General features: G+C 41.0%; 1 protein-coding gene across 1 annotated transcript in view; it reads left to right on the top strand.

Moving 5' to 3' along the window:
- The window catches only part of SEMA4G (semaphorin 4G), a 105,905-nt gene extending 97,855 nt beyond the window's left edge, over window positions 1-8,050 (top strand). The window contains exons 12-14 of the mRNA XM_018553407.1: window positions 973-1,127; window positions 2,720-2,781; window positions 7,204-8,050. Coding sequence (XP_018408909.1) covers window positions 973-1,127; window positions 2,720-2,781; window positions 7,204-8,027 — 1,041 coding nt within the window. The 3' untranslated portion in view covers window positions 8,028-8,050. The remainder of the gene's footprint in view (window positions 1-972; window positions 1,128-2,719; window positions 2,782-7,203) is intronic.
- The last annotated feature ends 14,506 nt before the right edge of the window (window positions 8,051-22,556 follow it).

Below are 22,556 nucleotides of genomic sequence, written 5' to 3'. Positions count from 1 at the left end.
GCAAACTGGGGGCCCCCGGACAGGGGGGGGGGGGGGGGGGAAGAGCGCTGCGGGGAGCCACTAGAAAACAAGGAATTTGAAACTTTTAAAGAAAAGCAACCGCCTCCAGCAAAAAAGGGCCCTTTAAGGAGAAATTTAAAAAAAAATGCTTTAATATCACTTTAAGGACATCCAGGATACATTGTTGCTATTATTGGAGTTTTAGTTTACTGATGATTGTATTAAGTGCACAAGTAATTTAGGCTTGGCAGAAAGGTTTGGGAAGGGAAGGGAAGATTTTTTGTTTTAGCTTCAGTGCCCTACATCTTCCAGCAACAAACAGATGTGTGCGCAGGAGCATGGGATTCTTCCAACAGGCTTGATTGCTTGATCAGTAAATTCAACACACATCTGTAACATTCACCTGTCTGTAAATTTTGCTTCCTTTAGTCCACTTCATAGAGCCTTGCAAGAGAGTGGAAGGCATGTAGAAAAGTTGGCGGTATCTGGGTAGTGTCGTGGGAATACACATCTCCACCTTACTAGAAAGATACATTTTGCCAAACCAACTCTACTGAATTCCTTATTTAGTTAGAATATATCAACTTGTTGTATGCAAATCCATGTCCTGTCCGTTTCACTGAACTTGGTGAATTGTTCTGGTTTGCTACCAAATTGTCAATTCTAAGAGGGTTCTCTCAGGGCTTGTTTACTGCTCGTGTTATTTCAGTTTACATGAAATTCAAGCTGGTTTTGGATTTGGAAAGAAGACAGCTTGTATCTTCATGTCATTCTAATCATCTTGTACAGTGAACTTATTGAACCCACTTTGAAACCTAAACTACCAGCACAGCAATTCTGGGCCTCCCTAATGATATTAAACGATTAGGCAGAGTTAATTAGATGCTGGTCGCAAATGAAAGTCTTGTTCCAACAAGTTCCTAATTAAAAATTGAAATTCATGTAATAAATAGAACTTGTCTTGTCTTACAGAATAGTTTGTATATTGGAGCACAAAGTGGAGTCATGCAGTTACAGCTGTCTGGATGTAGCCGATACACCTCATGCTATGACTGTATCCTGGCCAGGAACCCATATTGTGGGTGGGATGGCCATGTCTGTCGAGAACCTCGAACATCACAAGACAGGTAAGTAATCCTATGCAGAACTGGCAGAAAACAAAATGTTGACAATTTTATTAAGGCCTTTACATTCTGAGAAGTTTTATAGTCTATAGAACTAGTTGCTTTTATCCTTTCAAAAGAGGATACCTTTTAATGTCTCTGCCTTATTCACATGCCAGACAGCCAAGTAATCCACCAAGTTACTATATACTGTGTGTACTCATAGGGGAGACTCGGCTAGTTAACACACCAGGTTCCTATATACTGTATGTGTACCTAAAGGGGAGACTCGCCTTCTCTATGTGGCCTGGTGACCAGGGACACAGACAAGAGTTTAAAACTAATCTGTAGGGGTTTTAACCATTGTCATATCTATCCAAAACTAAAGCAAAGTTTCCACTATAGCTGCACTTTGATTTTGAGTGGAAGGTGGTGGCCTAAGGTCTCGTTCACACCTAGGCGTATTGCATATGCGCGTCTGTCGCGCGTTTTTTACCGCGGTTCGCGGTAAAAAAGTTGCGCGTTTCCGAAGGCTACTTGTCTGTATCCCAATGGAAACGCGCAACAAAACGGCCCAAAGTAGTACCTGTACCTTTTCAGGTGTGGGCTGTTTTGTAGCACGTTAGGGACGGGCGGAAATAAGCCAAGGTGGGAACGAGACCATTGAATACAATGGGATTTATATTTTTGAGCGTTTTGTAGAGCGTTCGTCGAGTGTAGAACGCGCTACAAAACGTTCAGGTGTGAACGAGGGCTCAATGTACCCATTGCCTCCTTCAATGTTTAGATGGCTCCACTGGCAACATTTTCCTCTGGAGTTCCCATCTCTGTCTTTTCCTGGTGCTGCTTTTGTGAAGTTCGAAAGGTACTCTCTTTCTTACTGCATTCTCCAAACATAAGGAGAACACAGCAGCATGTGTAATTAAATATTTGTAGGCTTAAAGGGGACTTGCAAGTAATTTTAAATCAGAACTAACTATAATTATGCGCTCATATGAACTGATTCTTGTACTTTGCTAATGCACTAGGAGTTAGAACACCTCTCCCTAAGAACAGCTCAATCAGAGAAAAAATTCAGCTGGATGCAAGTGCATGTTTTTTTTTCGTATAGTGATTTTGTGCACATGCATATATTATAGTTAGGACTAAAAAGTTGGGAGTGCCTCATTCTTTGTCGGACACACTGAGCATCCAAGCAGACAGCATCTGTTGTGTACCCCAGAGTGCTCTGTTATTCGTATGTCATTGTTCTTACTATTCCATGTTTATTTGTAGATTGTGTATTTATATTGTATAAACAGATATAAGAACTGTTTAAGAATGCATAAACCTTAAGAAAAAAAATAGAAATAACCAAAAACCATTCTACTATAGTTTCCCTTTAAATACAATTTTTTTTTTAACAGTTTGGTGGAAAGAGGTCAAAGCAATACCTAATTAGCAAAATAACTGCTTAACCAATCAAAGTGGAATGTAAAACAGGCTGCGTGTTGAAAATTGCTCAGGCCTTCCTACGATTCATTTATTGCTCTTTAAATTTTAAATTCTGATTTTGTTGTGGCCTGTGATTGTCATCACACTTTACTGCATGAATTGTTGTTTTTGGCTGCTTGCAGGGTACAGATGACGCAGGATATGCAGAATGGTAACGGAGGATGTTTAAACAGCACAGACAAGGGTAAATGCTCTGTTTATTTTACAACATCAGTCTTGCATGCTAGTAAGAAAGTGGTACTTAATGAGCATACATCTAGTGAGAAAGTAATTTTGTGCAATAGTAGGAGGAAATTGAAGGAAAACATTCCCTTTAGAGTAAAAAAAATAAAGGTGTCTTAAAGTATACAGTGTATAACGCCAAAATATTTCTTTTACTTTTGGTAAGAGTAGAGAAAAGTGAAAGCTGAGTCAGATTTTTTAACTGCTATCTGTGCCCTGCTAGAGAGACTACCTATTTGAACTTGATGGGAAATACAACATTCTACATTCATTAGAACAGAAGGTGTAAGGAAATCTTTCAAACAGGATATCTTTTTTTGGTGACAATGGTCTGTAACAAGGACACTCCACTGTAGTCCAAGTAAATCAAGTAGAATGCAGTTTATTAAAAGGGCAAACACAAAATAGCTTGAAACAGCAACATAAGACAGTCCTTGTTATGGCTCTGTAGCTTTCCTCAGCTTCAAGACACTCACGCTGCTCACCCCTCGTGAGCCCTCACTCTGCTCTCTTAGCAGTCTGTACCTCAGGTCCTAGGGTCACCGACCTTCCTGACCTCTCCCAGCCACCCCTGGCTGTTCCGTGTGCGTCTAGCATGCACCCGAGGTGGTCTGTGTCCGTGTGCTCCCTGCACACACACAACTCCAACACTCTCTGAGCACTCGGCTGGCTTCCTGATAAGGCTGCTCTCAGCCACCTGATTAGCCCAGGCTGGTCATTGGCAACACCTGGCCCCAGGACTGGAGATCTCATCCCACCCAGAGCTCTACGAAATCTCCAGAGCTCCAGATCCCAGCTACAAATAGGAAAACCTGGAATAACCTGAAAAGCCAGGTTCTTCCTGATAACCTGCTTTACTTTCTGGACCCTCTCAGCCCCTTTGGCTGAGAGTCCTGGGTGCCAAGGTCGCCATCCTCCACCGTGGTATTGGCTTACACTGCCACAGGTCTAAGAGCCCATTCACACCAGGGTGGCTGCGGATCAGTGCGGTTTCCTTGCAGATTTCAAAAGGGAGGTTTTGGGAATTTTTAATTGCATTTCAGTGTTGAAACGTAATTAAAAACTCCCAAAACCACGTTGATCAACGCGGTTCCATTGAAAGCTGTATGGAAACCATACTGATCAGCGCGGCAAAAAAGGATCAGGAAGCTATTCGGATCGCTCAGAGCCTTGCGGTCCCCTAACGGTCCCCATAGCAATGTATGGGATCGTTCATGTCGGCGGATCCGCGCGGCCGAGACCGCCCTGGTGTGAACGGGCCTAAGATGGATTTGCCCTCGCTTACTATTGTATCTCTGGAACAGGAAGTGAAATTACATTTTGCAGACAGTAAGGAAGAAACAGACAGGGGTTTTAACCATTACATACTCTATCCAAACCAAAACAAGAAGTTTTGGCTTTGGATATACCTTAACCTCCCTAGATGTAATCCGGAGTGTGGCTCGGGGTTATTTTCAGAACCAAAAGCGGTAACCCCGAGCCACACTCGGGATTACACTGTAGCGTCACTTACCTTGTCCCTACGAGCCCTGCTGTGTCCTCCGGCCGATGCCGGCATTCGTCTTCTGGGTTCCTTCCCTGCGAGCGCCGGCGTAGCAGGGGGGCGGAACCGGCGGGAAATTAAAAAGTGAAAAATAGAAAAAAGAAAAAATACTGACACAATCAGACAGCCAGGGAGGTTGAAGGAAAAAAATCTAAACTATTATTGGGCCTCCAGCTGGACACTGATTCCCTAGAGGGATTTACTTTTTCTGTTTAAACTGTCACTGCTATGTGTGTACAATCAATGGCAGCATTACATTATTATGCTTCTAGGAATGAGCACACATATTCTTCATTTACTATCCATGCAAGTTTGGAAATATAAATGTTCACCTTGTTGCTGCTCTTTTCTGCTTTATAGCTGGGATCCTCAAAATTTTGCCAGTTTTTATTTCCTTGCTTATGACTTTGATAACCTCAAATGCAAGCAAGAAAATAATAAAGTAGTATCTCTGGCATCCCTTTAGACATGCTTGCTTACAGACTTCAGTCCTTTAAGGATGAGCAGACTAGAAGAATGGCAGATATCTTACAATGATGGAACAAGTTGTTTGCCTCTGCACCCTTCCTTCACACGTTTAGGTCAAGTTTAATTGCTTGGACTACAGAAACTGATTTGAGAACTGGAGGTTGCAAGGCATGCATCAGCCAGGAATAGTAAATAGTTTTAGGCAGCTAACAAGAAAAGAGCACACGGAGGATTACACTAGTAGGTTTTGTGAACCAGTATTTTAAAATAGATTATTTTTTTTTGATTAATACAGAAATAGGCTAAAAAGGGTCTTTATATTTCCCTTAAGATGTGATTAACCTTAAAATATAAATTTGCTCAACTTTGTATTACAATTAACAATAAAAGTCCTTTTAAGACAATTATGTATCATATAGTAACAGCTGTAAAGCCTAGTTTAAATCATACAGCTGAGAACATTTTACTTTCCCATGTATGTACATGACTAGCTGCATCCACAAAGTATCATTGCTCCACTGTGTATTATGACTTCCGATAGCTCTCTTTTAACAAACTGGAGAGACTGTGCTGCTGCAAGTGTCAGTAACACCTTCAGCCTGAAATGCTCATTAGAAAACTTGGACAGCAGTGCCAGAGACCAAGTTACAGGTACAGTACTGCCCCGTAGGGAGCACATGTTAGAATAGCATCTGCTGTTGTTGCATTTTCATATGGTTGATACTCCCCTGAGTCTATGCAAATCACAGAATACAAAGTACAATACATTTTAGAAGAACAATTTCCTAAACATCTGGTGATTACTTAATGTAGTCAAATTATACACTGATTTGCCATAACAGAAGCATTTTTTGAATGGAGCTAAAAATGGAAAAAATAACTGGCTCTGCATACATTAGAATAAAAAGGTTAATCACATCTTAAGGGAAATATAAAGACCCTTTTTAGCCTATTTCTGTATTAATCAAAAAAAAATAATCTATTTTAAAATACTGGTTCACAAAACCTACTAGTGTAATCCTCCGTGTGCTCTTTTCTTGTTAGCTGCCTAAAACCCTCCTAGTGCCTAAAACACAGGATGAAAACACTGAGCTATGCAATATAGCTTTTCTACTGGTTAAAATGCATGTGTTGTCAAAAGGCACCTGTTATATGCGTCTATGTGCAATCTGGGAGTGTCTGCAAGCCTACAGTGAACTGAGAGAAAAGTGGTATTTCGGGCAGTAAACCAACTAGCCTTCATTTTTTTTTCATATCAGACTTCAGGCATTCAGAAATATCATGGTATGATGAGATATGAGGCTCTAGCTATAGGGATGGGGAGAAGCCAGAATGGAACCAATCAGCAATTGACCACTTAGGTTAAATATCTTCATTTAAATACAAAATATTAGGATGGACTGGCTATATATGTGGCATTTGTTTTGTTTTATATTAACCACTTTTAGTGACTCGGAATCACAAATACATTGACCGCATGTACCAGAAACTAAGAAATCGACCATCACAATTCAGTCAATTGTGAAGTCAAAACTGGGCAATAAATTGACAGCTTCAATACAGTTGATTGAAATATCAAATTGAAAATAGGAAAAAGCTATGGCAAGTCTGTCAAAAGCAATAGGATTGTACTGCCCTGTATAAATGGGGCACTTTTTTTTTTAAATGTATCATCTGTTTTAATCTATAAATTAATGTATGTGTGAAGACCCTCTGCATTATAAACCCAGGCTGCACAGAAGGCTTTGACTTCTGGTCAAATCATTTAAAAAAGTCATTCAACTGTCAGAACCTCTGTGGCCAGACAAATTACTGCCATTTGACAATTCAAAGACGGTAGGTGGAGCTTAGTGAGTGTCCTAGGGAGTAGGATGCAGAGACCTCCACAAGGACACAGAAATATTCTCTATGTCCTCACTGTATAGGTAAGAACGGTATTAAACAAATATTCTGCAACTCTTAAATGATTCTTTTCATCTTAGGTGTTTGGTCTGCAATGCTACATTATCTGTTAATATTTTTTATTTGGCATGAGCATGTTTTGTTTTATTAGAAATAGGTTACCAGTTTTATACATTGCTAGACTCTGTCAAATTGTTCCATCCGGGATTTTCTGCATCATATCAGATAAATCAATATTAGGCTAGGAGAAGGAAGGTTAAGTATAGGAGAGAATGAAAAGACAGTATTTGTGCTTCATTGAGCAGTTAATATATGTAGCCTCTTCAGACCTCTTATTGATTCTTTTCCATTTGAAGTCTCCTAATACCTCATGACATTTTTCCCTTTTCTATTCTTGAGCAACAGGTAGGCTAAGTCTGCAGCCTTACATTTTTTTCTTTTATATATATATATATATCTTTTTGTTTTTAGTTCCAATAAAGAAACTGAGAACGGTCTTGAAAGGAGATGATGTCCTTCTGCAGTGTGACCTTTGGTCTAACCTGGCTAAGCCTCTTTGGCTATTGAATGGCACCGACCCATTGGAAGATGATGATGGTCACCTTCGAGTGGGAGTAGATGGACTCCTCATCACAAATGCTTTTTTGGAACACAGTGGTGAATATGACTGTTACTCTGAGGAAAAAGGCTTGCAGTCCATAGTTGTATCGTATAGCGTCAATGTTCTACTAGATCTGCCGAGGGAGAAAACATCCGAAACTACCCCTATCGTCCAATTACCAACACCAGCAACTCAATCTTCTTCCAAACTGGAGTTTGTCTACATTTCTGTCATCACAGTTCTTGGTGGACTGTGCTTAGTCCTTTCTATAGTTTTATTGTATGTTTCTTGCCAGCAAAAAAGAAAGGGTAAATATGCAATGAGCAATTCTCTGATTACCAGCGTTGAACTTCAGACAGTGTCCTCAAACTTTAAAGACAAGTCTGAGGAATTGAACAATTATTCCGACGGCTGTCTTCAGATCATTCCTGGCGAGGCACCAACTGCATCTCCCTCCAAAAGAAATCCTCCTCCTCCACCACCACCACCTCCTTTACCATCAGAGTTCACCAATGGGATCAGTACCCTGCCTAACATGTTGAGAAAAATGAACGGTAACAGTTACATGCTTTTAAGACAGAGTGAGGAGGCAAGTTCTCCTTTGTACAATTCATTCACGGAGGAGCTTAGCAAGATCTTGGAGAAAAGGAAACATACGCAGTTGGTTGAAAAGTTGGATGAAAGTTCTGTTTAGTTAAAACAAAAACAAAAAAGACAGTAAAAACAAGAAATCTACCTCAAATTATTTTTTTAAGCAAAACTTTTAATATTTTCATTCTGCTTTCTCTTATAATTTTATTTATAAACAAAAGCAGCACAAAAAGTGCCCTGACAGTTCCACAACTCTTTCACACTATACACTTTTATCTGTGGAGCGCTAGAGTTCTCTTCTGCAATAAAATGGACATGTTGTATGTGGGCTGTGCTCTCCTTGAGACGAAATCCTGCTCTGTTCTGGAAAAAATATGACCCCCAAGGAATAAAAAGGTAGGTGTGTATGTTGGTCATAACAATCCTTCATTGACTGTGTATGCTCCTGACTATATTTGTGTTTTGCTGTATTTGTGACGGATCTGAGATCCACTGGTTACATTTTGGATTGGATTTTGGTGACCAGTATTCACTTTTTATTTTGCTCCGCATCTTTTCTTCCTGTAGTCAGAATGCAAGCAATTTTTCCTTGAAAGCATGACTTGGCTTGCTTCTGTGTCTGACACTCTTGTACACAGATTCCCACAAATGATGGACTGCATCGGAAAAAAAAAGGGCTTGTCTGATTTCAGGGTCATTTTGGTGCATTGGCCAACTGAAATTTTAGTCTAAATCATACATTCCAGGTGCATCAGAACAAAGAATGTGCAAATTATTACAGTTTATCAACTTTAGAAAGCAGCATCAGTCTCTATAGAAAAGCATTTCCCCTGTCAGAATGCTGCAAAGAAGGACCCTTGCTTTGGGTTAAGATGCAGCGGTCTCTCTGCAGAATTCTGCCACACCCCCTGCTGAGTCAGAACTTGAGCCATCCAATCAGCAGGGAGTACGAGATTAGCTTATTGAAGAGCTATGGGCCTAATTCATCAGGAGTGTACAGGACCACTGCAGAGAGAATAGTGGTTTTCACACAGGGAACAAGTGTCCAATCTACAGCATGTTGGCAGAGGACAGGCTTGTCCTCTGTGGCTGCCTTCTAAAGAAAATTATCTGCATACAATTTTTTTTTGTTTTGATGCGCCTGGAATGAATTTAGTGGATTTAAGCGGAAAGTTCAATTGGGCATTACCATGTGACATAACGCACATCAACGGAAAACACCTTGGTGTAAATGCTGGCAGAGATATCATACATTATAAATGTTCTGTATATGCACAAAACAAAATAGTTGTGTCATGGAATAATGAGAGCATTTTCAGCATCACTAAATATATTTGGCGTTTAAAGGAAAATATGGAATTTGGTGGAAAAATACAAAGCTAAATGTTATGGAGTTTTAAACATTAACAAAAAAAAGTTACGCCTTTCAGATTACCAAGTTTTTTTGTTATTTTTTGTTTGGCAATAAAACCATTTAATACAGAAAGCAGTCTCTCTTCTATGTGAATAATGCATGTGTTCAAAGGAGAGCACAAAAGCAAACAGAATTTAGGAATAAATGAACCATAATAAAAGCTAATTATTTGCTTTCATATTTTTTGTTTTTTTAATTCAAGGAAAAGAAAATGTATTTACTTATTGTAGCTCAAAACCCGGTGACTATTCCAGGCCATCTGAACAAAAAGTAGACCCATTTGCAATAGTGATGATTATAGCACCTGGAAGCCGGAGCTAAACTCTTGTGTCATCTTTCAGTAGAACCTGGCAGACAGCACTCTTCTCTGCTCTCCAAGGCTACTGGTATGTGGATCCTCACATACAGGACTGCTCAAAATATTTCTCAAGCTCACATTTAAAACACAGAAATGCCAAGTGAACATGGCCTGATATTATTCATATGGGTGGTGTTTGCTCGCATGTAATTTCCCTCTTAACTTTGTCATCAAGAACCCTTTAATTAATTTATATAGCACCAATCACTTTCAACGCACAGAAGACTATTCACATTGTGAAGGTCATGTGTATTCTAATGTGCTGCAAATGTAGCCGAAAGTAAAAAAAGGAGCTCAAAAAGATTTGCTATGTTTTATGGAACATTTATAAATGTTAATTGTGGCTAATCAGAACCCTGAGAAATGTACCCTTTGTCTTTAATGCCTTATGAGAAATAGCAGTGTGAGCGTGCCTAGAAACTCCTGTGCCTAAAGCCTTAAAAGAGAACTATGAGAGAACTCATCCTCATAGTTAGAGCCGACCTGTGACAAAGAAGCTGTCACAGGTCGGCTCTATTGATCGGGAAGTGAGCAGAAACATGCACCGATCCACGCACTTCCCGGTCGTTTCCCTGCTCTCTGTTCAGTAGAGAGCCCAAGCCCACAATAGGCCACGATATGCTGAGCTTCGGGTCACGGGAGGAGGTTAGTATATGTCTTCCCGTGACCCTAAAGAGGACTATGGGGAAAAACACTTACCCTATAGTTCTCTTTTAAGGCTCCCTTCACATGGGTGCCTTCAATTCTTAAAATGTAAAGGTTTTATTAAAAATAAATTACTATGCTGGGAGGGGGTCCCAGCATAGTAATTTCTTTTGTAATAAAACCTTTATATTTTCTCTGTGAAGGTTCTCATTCCTCCAGGTCATGGTATATCTGTAAAAAATAAGTCAAGGCAACTGGACTTGCTGTATTTTTCTTGAAGACGTTTCACTGGTCATCCAACCAGCTTTTTCAATCCAGAATGACTTGTACCAAAAATTCTCTTGGAATAAATGTCATTCCAATCCACATAATTTGTTAGTTACAACCAGGCGTTGATTGCATTTGCATAATCGGAGTCTAGGAGGTGTTCTTAACCTGCCCAGAGAGAGGTGTTAAAACAGCATTGTATGTGGCAGACAAAAGATGTCTCACATTCCTCCCCTCCCCCCACCACCACCACCACCTCTATTCAAGCTTCGCTTCTCCATTTTTAGCAAACAGGAAAATGATAAAACGATTGGTTACTACAGGCAACTGCTCCAGATTCTGCCTGCTCCAGTTTTGATAAATTCCCCCCAATATTCTTTTATCGCATAACCACAGGACAGATCAGAACGTGACTGAGTGGTACATGCACTTGGTTCCCTGGAGGATTAAAAACGTATTTTTGTAAGATGTGGTAATACTGAAAGAGTCCCGATCGCTTAATACATAGCATGCATTTGCATTGATTTTCACGTAGTGTTCTCTGCAATGTCCTTTCTTAATCAGGAGTTATTTTTATTGCAGCCCCTTTACTGCCAAAACCAATGGAGAAAAAAGGGCTAGCACAAAATATTAATTTTGAATGTTCTTCCCAGTTTGGACATTCTCCAGTTCAAGTAACCTCTCAGAATGATTATACGGTGAATTAGTTGGGTCTTTTCTGCTCACATACTCAAGTGATTGCTTATTTCAGCTCTCCAGACTGATCCAGCAGGTCGATGTGCTAGCTCATTAAAATCTTCAATGTACAGAGGACAATTGAATTCGCTTCTGGCTATACAAGTAGTTAAGTAAAAGTAACTCCTGCAAGCTTAATCAATACTGAGTCACAAGCATTGACAGGATACAACCTTCTTATGTTGTACCATATTTTTATTTTTCAATCCTAGACGCAGATAGTTGACGAGGAAAATATATCACCTTCGATCTTGAAGAGTGCCACCCACATTTTTAGTTGCCATACACACAGACATTGTTAGCTAGTAAAGGCCATCCGTTCCAGCAGACATTTACAAAGCATTTAACAAGGTACAGACAACTCGGGAACAAATTTTTTTTATCTCTTGCAGCCAATTACTCCTTAGATGTGGAGACTGCAATCATTTTCAGGTATTATTGGAACCAGGGGCGTATCTGCCGCGAGGCAAACAAGGCGTTTGCCTGGAGCGGCAGATTCGCTGAGGGCGGCGTTGCTGCCTTGCCTAGGGCAGCAGCAAAGTTAAATACGCCGCTGATTGGAACTTCTCTAACAGATATAACAAATCCCTTTCAAAGGTATATTATATAGACCAAAGGGTAGCACCCAAGAGTGGTTCATTGTTAAGGTGTGTTATATACAGTTTAAAGCTTTCTACAGCTCCAGTAGGCAAGCGCCAAAGTCTAGAGATTGACTTTTAATTGTACAGGTGAAACTCGAATAATTAGAATATCGTGCAAAAGTAATTGCAGTAAGTGCTGCAAAAGGGGCCCAAACCAAGTACTGAGTACATATGCATGCTTGTACTTTTCAGAGGTCCCATATTGTTCTATGTACAATCCTTGTTTTATTGATTGCATGTAATAATCTACTTTTTTGAGGTTGTGGATTTGGGGTTCTTGGGGTTTTCATGAGCTGTAAGCCATAATCATCACAATTATGACAAATCACGGCTTGAACTATCTTGCTTTGCATGTAATGAGTCTATCTCATATATTAGTTTCACCTTTTAAGTCGCATTAGTGAAATAAATGAACTTTGCACGATATTCTAATTATTCGAGTTTCACCTGTAATTTGAGGGCTGATATGGCCTCAACACAATTTTTTGTGTATGTCAAGCCAAAAACCTTTTTTTCTAATTTGTGATAGATCGGAGAAGATTTAGAACCACTGTTGGGTTTTTACTATTGTCAAGGACTTTATTGGAGAGATTTCCCTCATTTACTGTCCTGCTGACAACAGTTTTAACAGAGAGGATGTAAAGGGAAAATCTGCAACAGGTACACAGAAATAAAAATCTGTCAGGGATTTAAGCCTTTTCCTACTCTTCTACAGAAAAGCATTTTCTTTCTTGTTCATTTAAGGATTATTAAACCCTCAGCGTGTTTTTGCACGTAGCAAGCAAGCTAGCAAGCAGTAGATATATGCATAAACGTAAATAAAACAAAAAACCTTTTCAAAACAGGTTTAAACTTACCTGTGCCTTCACTGCGTGCTTCCGTCCGAACATCTGACGAGTCTCGGACGGCCGCAAAGGATCTTGGGCCGGGCGCATGCGCACTTCAGATGTTCAGCCGGGAGACGAGGAGAGACACAAGGTAATTCTATGGAGCAGCGTGCACCCACACAGACTCAGTGGGAGAAGAGGACAGAGGAGTCAGCGCTGGCCCCTGCCAGTGGTGCTTTCCAGACCTTAGTGTCATGTGTTAATTTAGCTGCAGGGTGCACCCCTGGTCTGGGAACCATGGTGCATTCCATTGGTGTGACCCAGTCTCTGAAGGCTCACTCTGTGAGAAAGCTAATGGATGGGAGGAAGATAAACCGAGTGTCCTCTAGGATCTGGGCTCTGCCTTATGACACCTTCCAGACCAGTGTGTACTGTATCAGTTAGCCACAGAGTATTCTGCAGTTTCAGAGCAGTGGTAGAGCTTCAGGTTTAATCCAGTATATGTTGACTTCCTATGCAAGTATGCCTCTAAAAAATGGCTACATGATATGTGGATCTTGAGTGCTAAGCTTTGCATTGTGGCGCTTCTGGTCCTACATATACTGTCAGCCACGGAGCACCCTCCAATGGATCAGTCTCTGGTGTAACACAGTCTGATATCTTCCAAGGTATATAAGCCTGGTATATGTTCTTTGAACTCTGTGCTCCATCATCATCACTTTGTGTAAAACCCTAGTTTACCACAGAGTACTCCCCAGATTCAGAGCTGTCACAAATTCTGGATCTCTCAATATGATGCTATAATGCGTCATTCAGACAATTAATTTTATGTCGTGGCACTTTCCAGACCCTTGTTTACTACCCAGTATTTAAAACTTTGGCACAACCTGTAGGTGTGACTCAACCTCTCAACACATTTAATGGTATTTAGCTGCTTTGCACTAACTGATGCAATATGTCTAAAGAGATATTCAGAGGACAGTCCAGCTGCAGTGGGTAACATGTTCCATGCTCCTGTATGGTTTCAGGAAGCGAATTGCCAGTGACGATGGATACTGGAACCACTTTTTAAAATGGATCCAATACCATGTCTAAATGGATCACATCTTTCAAAAGTGACTCCTTTAACCTTTTTGCTGCCAGAGCCATTTTTGCATACATTAAAATGCACATTAGGCCTGAGGATTACTTAATGCCCATTTCCACCTTTGCAGAGGTATTTTTAAAAAGCTTATGCCAGAAATATACCCAGAGTATACATGAAGCAGGCATTTGCTGCTGATGTATATGAATACAGAAACTTAATTTTTTTGTAGGTATACACCGTCACTCGTATGGTTTCCGATACCGAGTATTTGGGTGAGTACTCGTACCCCCAATAATGAAATTTCCAGTGAGCGGGAGATTCCCTCTGACTGGCAGTGCCACAAGGGAACATGGAGCTGGCTTCCCGGCCAATCGGGAAGCCGGGCCACAAGTAGTGACTCACAGGCCAGCTTCCTGATTGCCCGGGCAGCAGTCTCCATACTTTTTGGCCTGCTCGATGCTGATTGGCTGGGAAGGCTGCCAAGCCAATCAGTAATAACCCGGCTTCCTGATTGGCTGGGAAACCAGCATCTTGGCCAAACAACCGGCTTGATGCTGATTGGGTGTAAAGCCGGCTTCCTGACCAATAAGCATCGAGCTGGCCAAACAGCATGGCGCCAGCTTCCCAGCAAATGAGAAAGCTGACAGCTGGTAATGGCTCGGCTTCATGCTACCAGAAATATCGGTATTGGTGAGTACCAAAATATAAATATCGTACTTGTACTCGATACCGAAAAACCATGCAAGATCTGCATGAAATGTGTATATCTCCCCCCCAAAGTATGATTTTTGTGAAAGAAGAGACCCTGTAGAATAAAATGGTGGCAGTTACAATTTTATATGCCACACAATATTATTGCAACTGTTTAACAAAGCCAAATTTTTAGTTTGGCAGTAAAGTCTGTCCTAATGCCTAGGGTAATATGGCTCGAAACCTTCAAGAGCTTCTCTTTGGTGATGCCCTTAAATTATCCATGCCAAAACCCGATTTTCACTCTGGGTGCATGCTTCATCGGCATGCTTCAACCAGCACAGATGTAAAATCTAATATGAGATCTAAGTCTGTCTCCAATTCAAAAGGTAGACATAAACCTTCTGTTTAAGGTATACCTCCACCTTTACTAGGGAATTATTGATTCCCCTTATTTTGTGGAGTTGCTTGGATCTCTTAGGTTTTAGCTTCTATACTACTTACCTGCAACCAGGTACCTGGCTTATTTTTTTTTTTTTCTCATTTACTTAGCCACGGAGCTAAGTAAATGAGAACTGAGAACTAAGTAAATGAGAAATCAGAACTGTCAGTGTCTAAGATACCTTTTATGTATAATACATTTTATCCCCTTTTCTATTCTTTCAATATTAAAGGTATCGTTCAATTTTCTCCTTGAGACAGTAGAATTGAGGGGAACCTAGTTTTCATTTTTCATTCTGCTTATTTGAGTGCACAGTCAGTATTCGGAATAACATTTATACAAATAGCCAACATCAAGCAGATCCAATTCATGCTATGGTTTGTTTACAGAATAAGCTTTGTCTTTTTTCTCCTAATTTTCCTACTCTTGGGTCTGCGTCTGTGACCAATCAGCTTGCCAGGCTGCACAGGAATTTCTCTCTGGGTTAAGGTGCCCATACACTGCACGATTATCGTACGATAATCGTATGCGATCCGTTTTTCGTACGATAATCGAGCAGTGTGAACGGAGACGTGCGACCGTTTCTACTGTACGGTCGCACGTCTTCTGTCGAACCAGCATGTTCGAAAACCAGCCGGGAATCGTACGATTCTCGGCTGGTTAGAACGGTGCTCGGAAGATAAATGCTGAACGGGCCGGTGTGCGCACGCGCACACTGCCCGTTCAGCATTGCGGTCATCGGAAGCCCGCCCCTCAGGGGGGCGGGCTTGCGATGATCGAGAGTGCGATCTGCCTGTCCAAGATAGGCAGATCGTACGTTTTTTTAATGCCTTTACAACCATCGCAAGACTAAAGTCTTGCGATGGTTGTAGAGTGTATGGCCACCTTTAGTCTTTAAACTTATTCCAGTCTTCCTTATGTCCACACCATTTCCATGCAGGACTCAAATCTTTGTTCCTAGATCTCTATATCTGTATATATCGTTTATCTATCACAACTCTGTATATATTTTGGGTTAAAATGGGATATTGTTCTTCTCATCTATCTCATTCTGAATGTCTTTGTACTCTTATTGCCCCACATTTTACCGTCCCTTAGTTTTCTCCTTGGTATAGGTATGTGGATATCTTCACCTTACCTAAAGATACTAGTTACTTTCTTCTTCTTTCTGTTAAAGCTTTGTTTCCCACTCTCATTGTTGGTTACTACTGAGAGGGCTGCTTTACTAGGAGTCTGACTTTCACTGAAGTTAAGGGTTATGGGTATTTTCCTTCAACCCCCAGCTGTTCATTGGTTATTAATTAATTTTCAGTTGGGACATACGGTAAGGGGCAGACTGACCCTTCGGGCAGTCGGGCACTGCCCGAGGCCGTCAGGGGGCCCGTCACCGACCCCCGCCTAGTAACCAGCACACGCTGTATACCGCTTCTGACAGCGTGGGAGACGGGAGGCTGCGCTTGTCGGTGGATCCAGGGATCAGGTGAGTATTAAACAAAAAAAAGTTTTATTTTATGTTCCCGGGGACATAATTTGTCATGGGATGGTCTCCTCAATCCGGGGACTGTCCCCAGAAACCGGAGATGATTGTAGGGCTGCAACAACTAATCAACTAAGTTGATTAAATCGATGATTGACAAAGTTGTCAACGTTTTCAAATCATTGATTAATCGGCTTTCGATTAGTTGGCCCTGTTCACAGCTCCACACACGCCGCTGCCAGACCCGCCCGCCTCCACACGCCGCACCTCCTCCCCGCCTCACGCTCACTGCCCGCCCACATCCACGGTCGGCACCGGGATGCGGGGAGAAGAAGTAAGGAGGAGCAGGCGTGGGGGGATGACAGCTGCTGACAGACAGGCCCGATCTCAGAAGCAAGTTGCTGGAAGACTGCTCAGGTAAGCCTGCACTTTCCCACACATGGTGCTCTATAATGTATTGCTGGGATAGTGGGATTTGTATTCCTCAATAGCTGATGGTACATTATGCTGTATATTATAGAGAGCAATGTACCACCAGCTATAGAGGACTACAAATCCCAGCAATACATTATACACTGTAGGGATACACTATTGTGTATCTTATTGACCACTTTAGTTGTTGGTCTGTTTGCTTTCACCTGATTTTTCCTTATGGTGGGTGACTGGTTGTTCTCCACTTCTCGAGGTCCATTATTACTCAGATTGCAGTCCTTCTTTGGAACAATATTTTTCCTAGTTAAAATTTTTCACATCCGATCTCTGTGGCTGTTGCTCACCCCTCAGTTGAACTGCTGACATCCAAAATGTCTAAACAATAACTGAATCCTGTGTCCTTTAATGACTGATAAACAGGATTTGTATGCTTATCATAACATTGGTTTATTGAAATTCATTAAGTGCACAGGTCCCGCCCCTGTGTTTCTGGCCTTATGTAGTGCTTCCTCACTGAACTGAGACATGAGGGATGGAGGCAGGGTTTTTTTCAGGGGCTGGCTTAATATTTTTTTTGCCACTATCCTGAAGGTAACAGTAAAACAAAATTGTCTTTACAACTTAAGTCTGTGTCCCTTATTGATCCAAAAGTCCTGTTTTTATTTTTTGTCGGTTGCTGTTAAAAAAAAGTTTCTGCTATCCCTCTGTTTTGGGTACCTGCACAGTAAGCAGAGCTTTCTTTCCTGATGTCGCATATGCAAGAGAAAGAAGGCGTTCGCAATCACTTGGCTCCTGCATAACTAATGAGGTGACTCAGCTTCTGGGTGCAGACACTGCTGGACAGAGCAGCCATATGCAAAGCAGTGGATTAACGTTGTTGGTACTGGACAGGAAATTGTGTAAACAAGTGATATCTTAAAAAAAAAATGCATTTAGTCAGTAGACTTATTTTAAGAAAAAGTTTAATTATACATTTCATTTGTGGTCCCCCTATATAAGTTTGTAGTGTGGGTATACAGTATGTAAAAGACCTTCAGTTACTGAACAAACATCACAATGCACCACATCATACCCAGATAGTGTGACAACTTACCTCCAAGGGCACACTTCAGAAAAAAAAATCCTAATTGTTGGTAGAGGGGGAAATGGGCACAGTTCCTCCTGGAATGTCTGAGCAACATTGCCCCATGAGGATAGTGTTTAGCCTACACAAAAGCCAGCCTTTAAAAAGGTATCGGTACTTTTGTAGGATTGGCCAAAAATAATTTTAGGTCTCCGATTCCTTTGTTAAAAGGAGAATTATGGGAGAGTGAAATTATACTCATCCCCATAATTAGAGCAGACATGTGACACTGAGGCTGTCACACCGGCTTATTGATCGAGAACTGAGCCATCACATACTGCCGATCACTCAGTTCCTGATCATCTTCCTGCAGAGAGTGGTGATGATCAGTCTTAGCTTCCCATAGGGATTTCCCCCTCCCTTCCTCCAGTGCTGACTGGAGGGAAAGATGGGGGAGGGGGTAGGATCTGCACTGTCAGCATATAGCCAATTGCCTGCGATATGCTGAGTTTTGGGTCACAGGAGGACAAAGGTATATGTCCTCCTGTGACCCCAAAGAAAACTATGGCAAAAAAAAGGTTGGGCCATAGTTTTCTTTTAAAGTACTGCAGCTACAACAAGAACCTAACTTCTATTCAATTTCTTTGTTAGTTATAAATCTAGGTCAACAATGGAAGCAAATAGAAAAGTATATTTTGTTTCTAAACAAGTATAAGGTGTCATTCTTAAAATATAATCCATCAATAACTTGCACATTTGTTTCCCTAAGGGAAACTCTATTGTAGAGCTGGAGGTCCTGGCAGATGTAGTAGAACCAATTCTCTCTAAGGCTCAAGCAGTCCCTAAGAATTTGAAGAAAACATTTGACGTGTTTGGCATTCACAATGCAGCACAAAGTTCCTGTTTTGTGAAGCTCTGGGCACATTTCTTTGGAATTGTAATTTGTTTTCACAGCTAGACCTAGCAGCAGATAAAGGACATTAAAATGCACAGGAGTGTGGCAGAGAAGCAAACAAAAGAAAATAAACAAAATTACATGCTGATGAAGATTAAAGTTCTTGGGCTACCATAGCTGTTTCCATAAGAGGCAAATATGTATAGCGAAAGCTTTAAAAGAAATCCCTAAACATTTTATTCTGAAAAACAGCCCTATAATCAGAGTGATCAACATGCTCACTTTAACTAAGCCCGACAGCAGCATGTACTTTACTTTACTTTTGCTCCCTCCTTGCTCTATTCATCTGCAAGCTTACACAGGGCTATAAACAACCCCATATGACAGCGCTGTCACATGGTATGTGTATCGTGCTCCTTCCATACCCATAATTACCATCTATTTCTTTTGGCTTCCAGGCCTGAACAGAACAGCAGGGCAACGACGGAAAGGTAAGTATATGCTGAGGAGGGGTGGGGGATTAAAGCAAATATGTTGCTTGTCCCTAACTGGGCAAAGCACAGGTTTGCTTTAAATGAGAAGTATTGGGAGAGTAAAATATATACTTTTCCCAATACATAGAGCCTGCATGGTACACTGCAGCTGTCACATGCCAGCACTATAAAGAAAGCTGAGCCATCATGTAACTGCTAATCGCTCAGCTCACAGTCTCCTCCTTGCAGTTCACCGCTCCCCCACAGGGATTCCCGCGTCCCCGCTCTCTGTTCCTCCAGTGCTCATTGAAGGGACAGACAGGGTAGGGGTGGGTATAGCTGGTTCTGGCTCTAGAGATACAGAGCCAGCTGTCAGTCAGGCAGCCGGGTTTCTCCTGACAATATTGTCATGATCCTTCCTGTCTGCAGAGCAGCTCTGCGCTGTCAGGAGATTGTGGGCATTATCAAAAATACAACAACACATCCAAGTGGGGTTTTAAGAGGCATCAGACTTGAGGAGATGGGCAGACGCATATAGCTGGAGAAGACGGGTGGACGCATTTGCTGGACGAGCTGTGGAAGGACAGTATGTTGGGAAGTTCTTAATCACTGGATGGCGCAATACAAACAGAAAAATAGTAACTTCCAGACTATACGTTACCAAGACTTTCTTGCCTCATGTATCCCTGTGGTTCCCGCCGCACTGGCTCTGAGAAATGGTGGATATTGATCCCCGCACCTTGGGGTGGATTTGCACTGATCCCCAGATGTCTCAATTCTTGCCTCATATTCCATGAGGAAGCACGTTGGAAAATCAATACATCATTGCCACAGCCTTAAAAGAATGAACATGAATATTTTTAAGAAAGCTGGAATACACCATATCAATATGAATGAAGTATTGTGGTTATTATAATCAATTTACACTTTATGCAATGTGGTAATGAGGCAGAATTGAGGTCATGGTTTTTGTAAATGATCTGTTTTTTAAATGTAATTCATGGATTCTTAATTATGTTAATACATTTTCTAATTTTTTTAATGCAAGTCTGACGCCTCTTAAAACCCGATAGACACTTGGATGTGTTGTTGTACTTTTTAATCTGGTATTTGGTGTGAGGTCTTGGACCACCTGAAATTATTAGGCCTGTGGAGTTTGGATAAACAATTCAGATTGTGGGCTGTAGCAGGCTAAAGGCTGACTTTGGGTTACAGTATATTTTAGAGAGAAGTAAAGCCAAACCATTTATTGGGTCACAGGCGTACATTTACTTATGTACTCTGTGACCCCAAAAATGGTTTGGCTTTACTTCTCTCTAAAATATACTGTAAACTTGTACTATACCTCAACTCCTTAAAAGAGGGATGGTTAGAGGAGTAGAGATCACCCCACCAGAGTCTCAGAAAAACAGGAGCCGCCATTGCAGTTATGGTTTTAAAGGTGCAGACTCCAGGGCTGTCAGCCTAATTCTGACTTTGCTACCTAGTCACTGACCTAGAACAAGAATGCAAGATTGGAGTTAAAATTTCTCAGAGCTTGTTTATCTGCTTGAGCTGCATATTTTACATGTATTTTTTAATGATTTTCTTTAACTGTTCTATTCACATACATAAATATAACATACAGTAGGCGTGGAAAAGCTATATTTCTGCATGAAATGGACATCTAGCTATAGAAAAGCTCTGTTTCTCAATCTTTATTTTAATGCAATCTCAAATGGCTCCTTTTTCAGCCAACAATAGTAGTTCATAGAACAGAACTGTTAATTCCAGCCATAATGGAGCGGTATTTTAACGTGGTACAACCTCTGTGATGATAATCATGTACTGGCTTTCTCACAAACTGCTAAAGTGGGGGCAGTAAGTGTTGTCGATCCATGAAAATTTTGATCATAAAAAAAGCAAAAGGACACACAATACCACATCATTATGCTTTTGTGATGAAGCTGGGGATGAATATAACAGCCAAGGGAATACCAACTTCTAAAATAGGTCAGCGCAAGCATTAATTTCATTCCTATCCTGTCAGGAATAGAAAAATGGCAGCTGTGCGCTGTATCAATGATGATGGTACTTGTAGCCTTCAAGAAACATATTGATAGAAATTGGATATTAATCAGCTTGGAATTGTCACTTTTGCCTGTGTATATTGCAATGACTTGCGAGTTAATGTATTTTTTTTCTTCTCTTTCTCCCTCTCTTTCTGATTAAAGGACACACATACAGTATTCTGAACCAAGAGTGGGGATTGCAATACAAGTAGCACGTGGCATTTTTATTATGCAGAGGTGATTATAAAACAATCTAGACTTGAATGGAATGCTAATGACTGCATCTGCCGGTTAGAAGCTAATTATTCAAGATGGTCGGTTAATGGCTCCAGCTGTCCTCTTAATACCTTTGGGGTGACTACACACACTTGTGAGGATATTTGGTAACAATGGCAAGAATGAAAATCTTCACTTGCAGGAGAGCTATTACTCCCAGAATGCACCTGGACCTCAACACATCTGCACTTCAGCTCTGTTTGAAGACCTCACATACTCTGAGTAGAGCACTTTATCTGGAAACGGAGCAGTGGATTTTCAAATGAAGATTGCACCTTCCTGTGGAATGAGAAGGAAACATTTGTTGAACTGGTGTATTAGTGCTGCTGTTAAAGAGGGTATGTGGCCTATTACTGACCCAGTGCCACAAAATTTCTGCTCTATCATTCCTGAACGCTTTTTTTTCTTCACACAAGGGCTTTGTCAGTCATTCCAAAGGGAGATCCTTGCTTACCAATAGTTTGCACATTGTATTGCTTTTATATGCCGTCTTATGTCTCTTAGACTGCTTCTTTTTATTTGGTAAATAGGCCAAGCACCCGATATTAGTTTACCCTAACTGTGCAATTAGTTCAAATTCAAGTGATGCAGCCCAAACGGTCATATTTCAGCTGTCATTTTCAGTGTAGATTAGAAAATAAAAGCGGATGTCTAATTATTATGGCCAACACCACACTACCTTGTTATGTTACAGATTGGTGTGTAGAGCCACTCTTGTATTATGGGAGCATGCACATCGGTGTAGCTGCTAAACCTTTCATCTTTCCCCTCACACACTCTGCGTCTGTACATTTTAGTATATAATTGGGTGTTGTTGGCTGGTACATGTGTGTTTATCCTGGGTTTAAAATGCACAAAC

Source organism: Nanorana parkeri, unplaced genomic scaffold (assembly GCF_000935625.1).
Source record: "Nanorana parkeri isolate BGI_ZX_2015 unplaced genomic scaffold, ASM93562v1 scaffold119, whole genome shotgun sequence".
NCBI classification, from domain to species: Eukaryota; Metazoa; Chordata; class Amphibia; order Anura; family Dicroglossidae; genus Nanorana; species Nanorana parkeri.
Note: the sequence above shows the minus strand (reverse complement) of the source record. Positions and strands in the feature narration are given on the sequence as shown.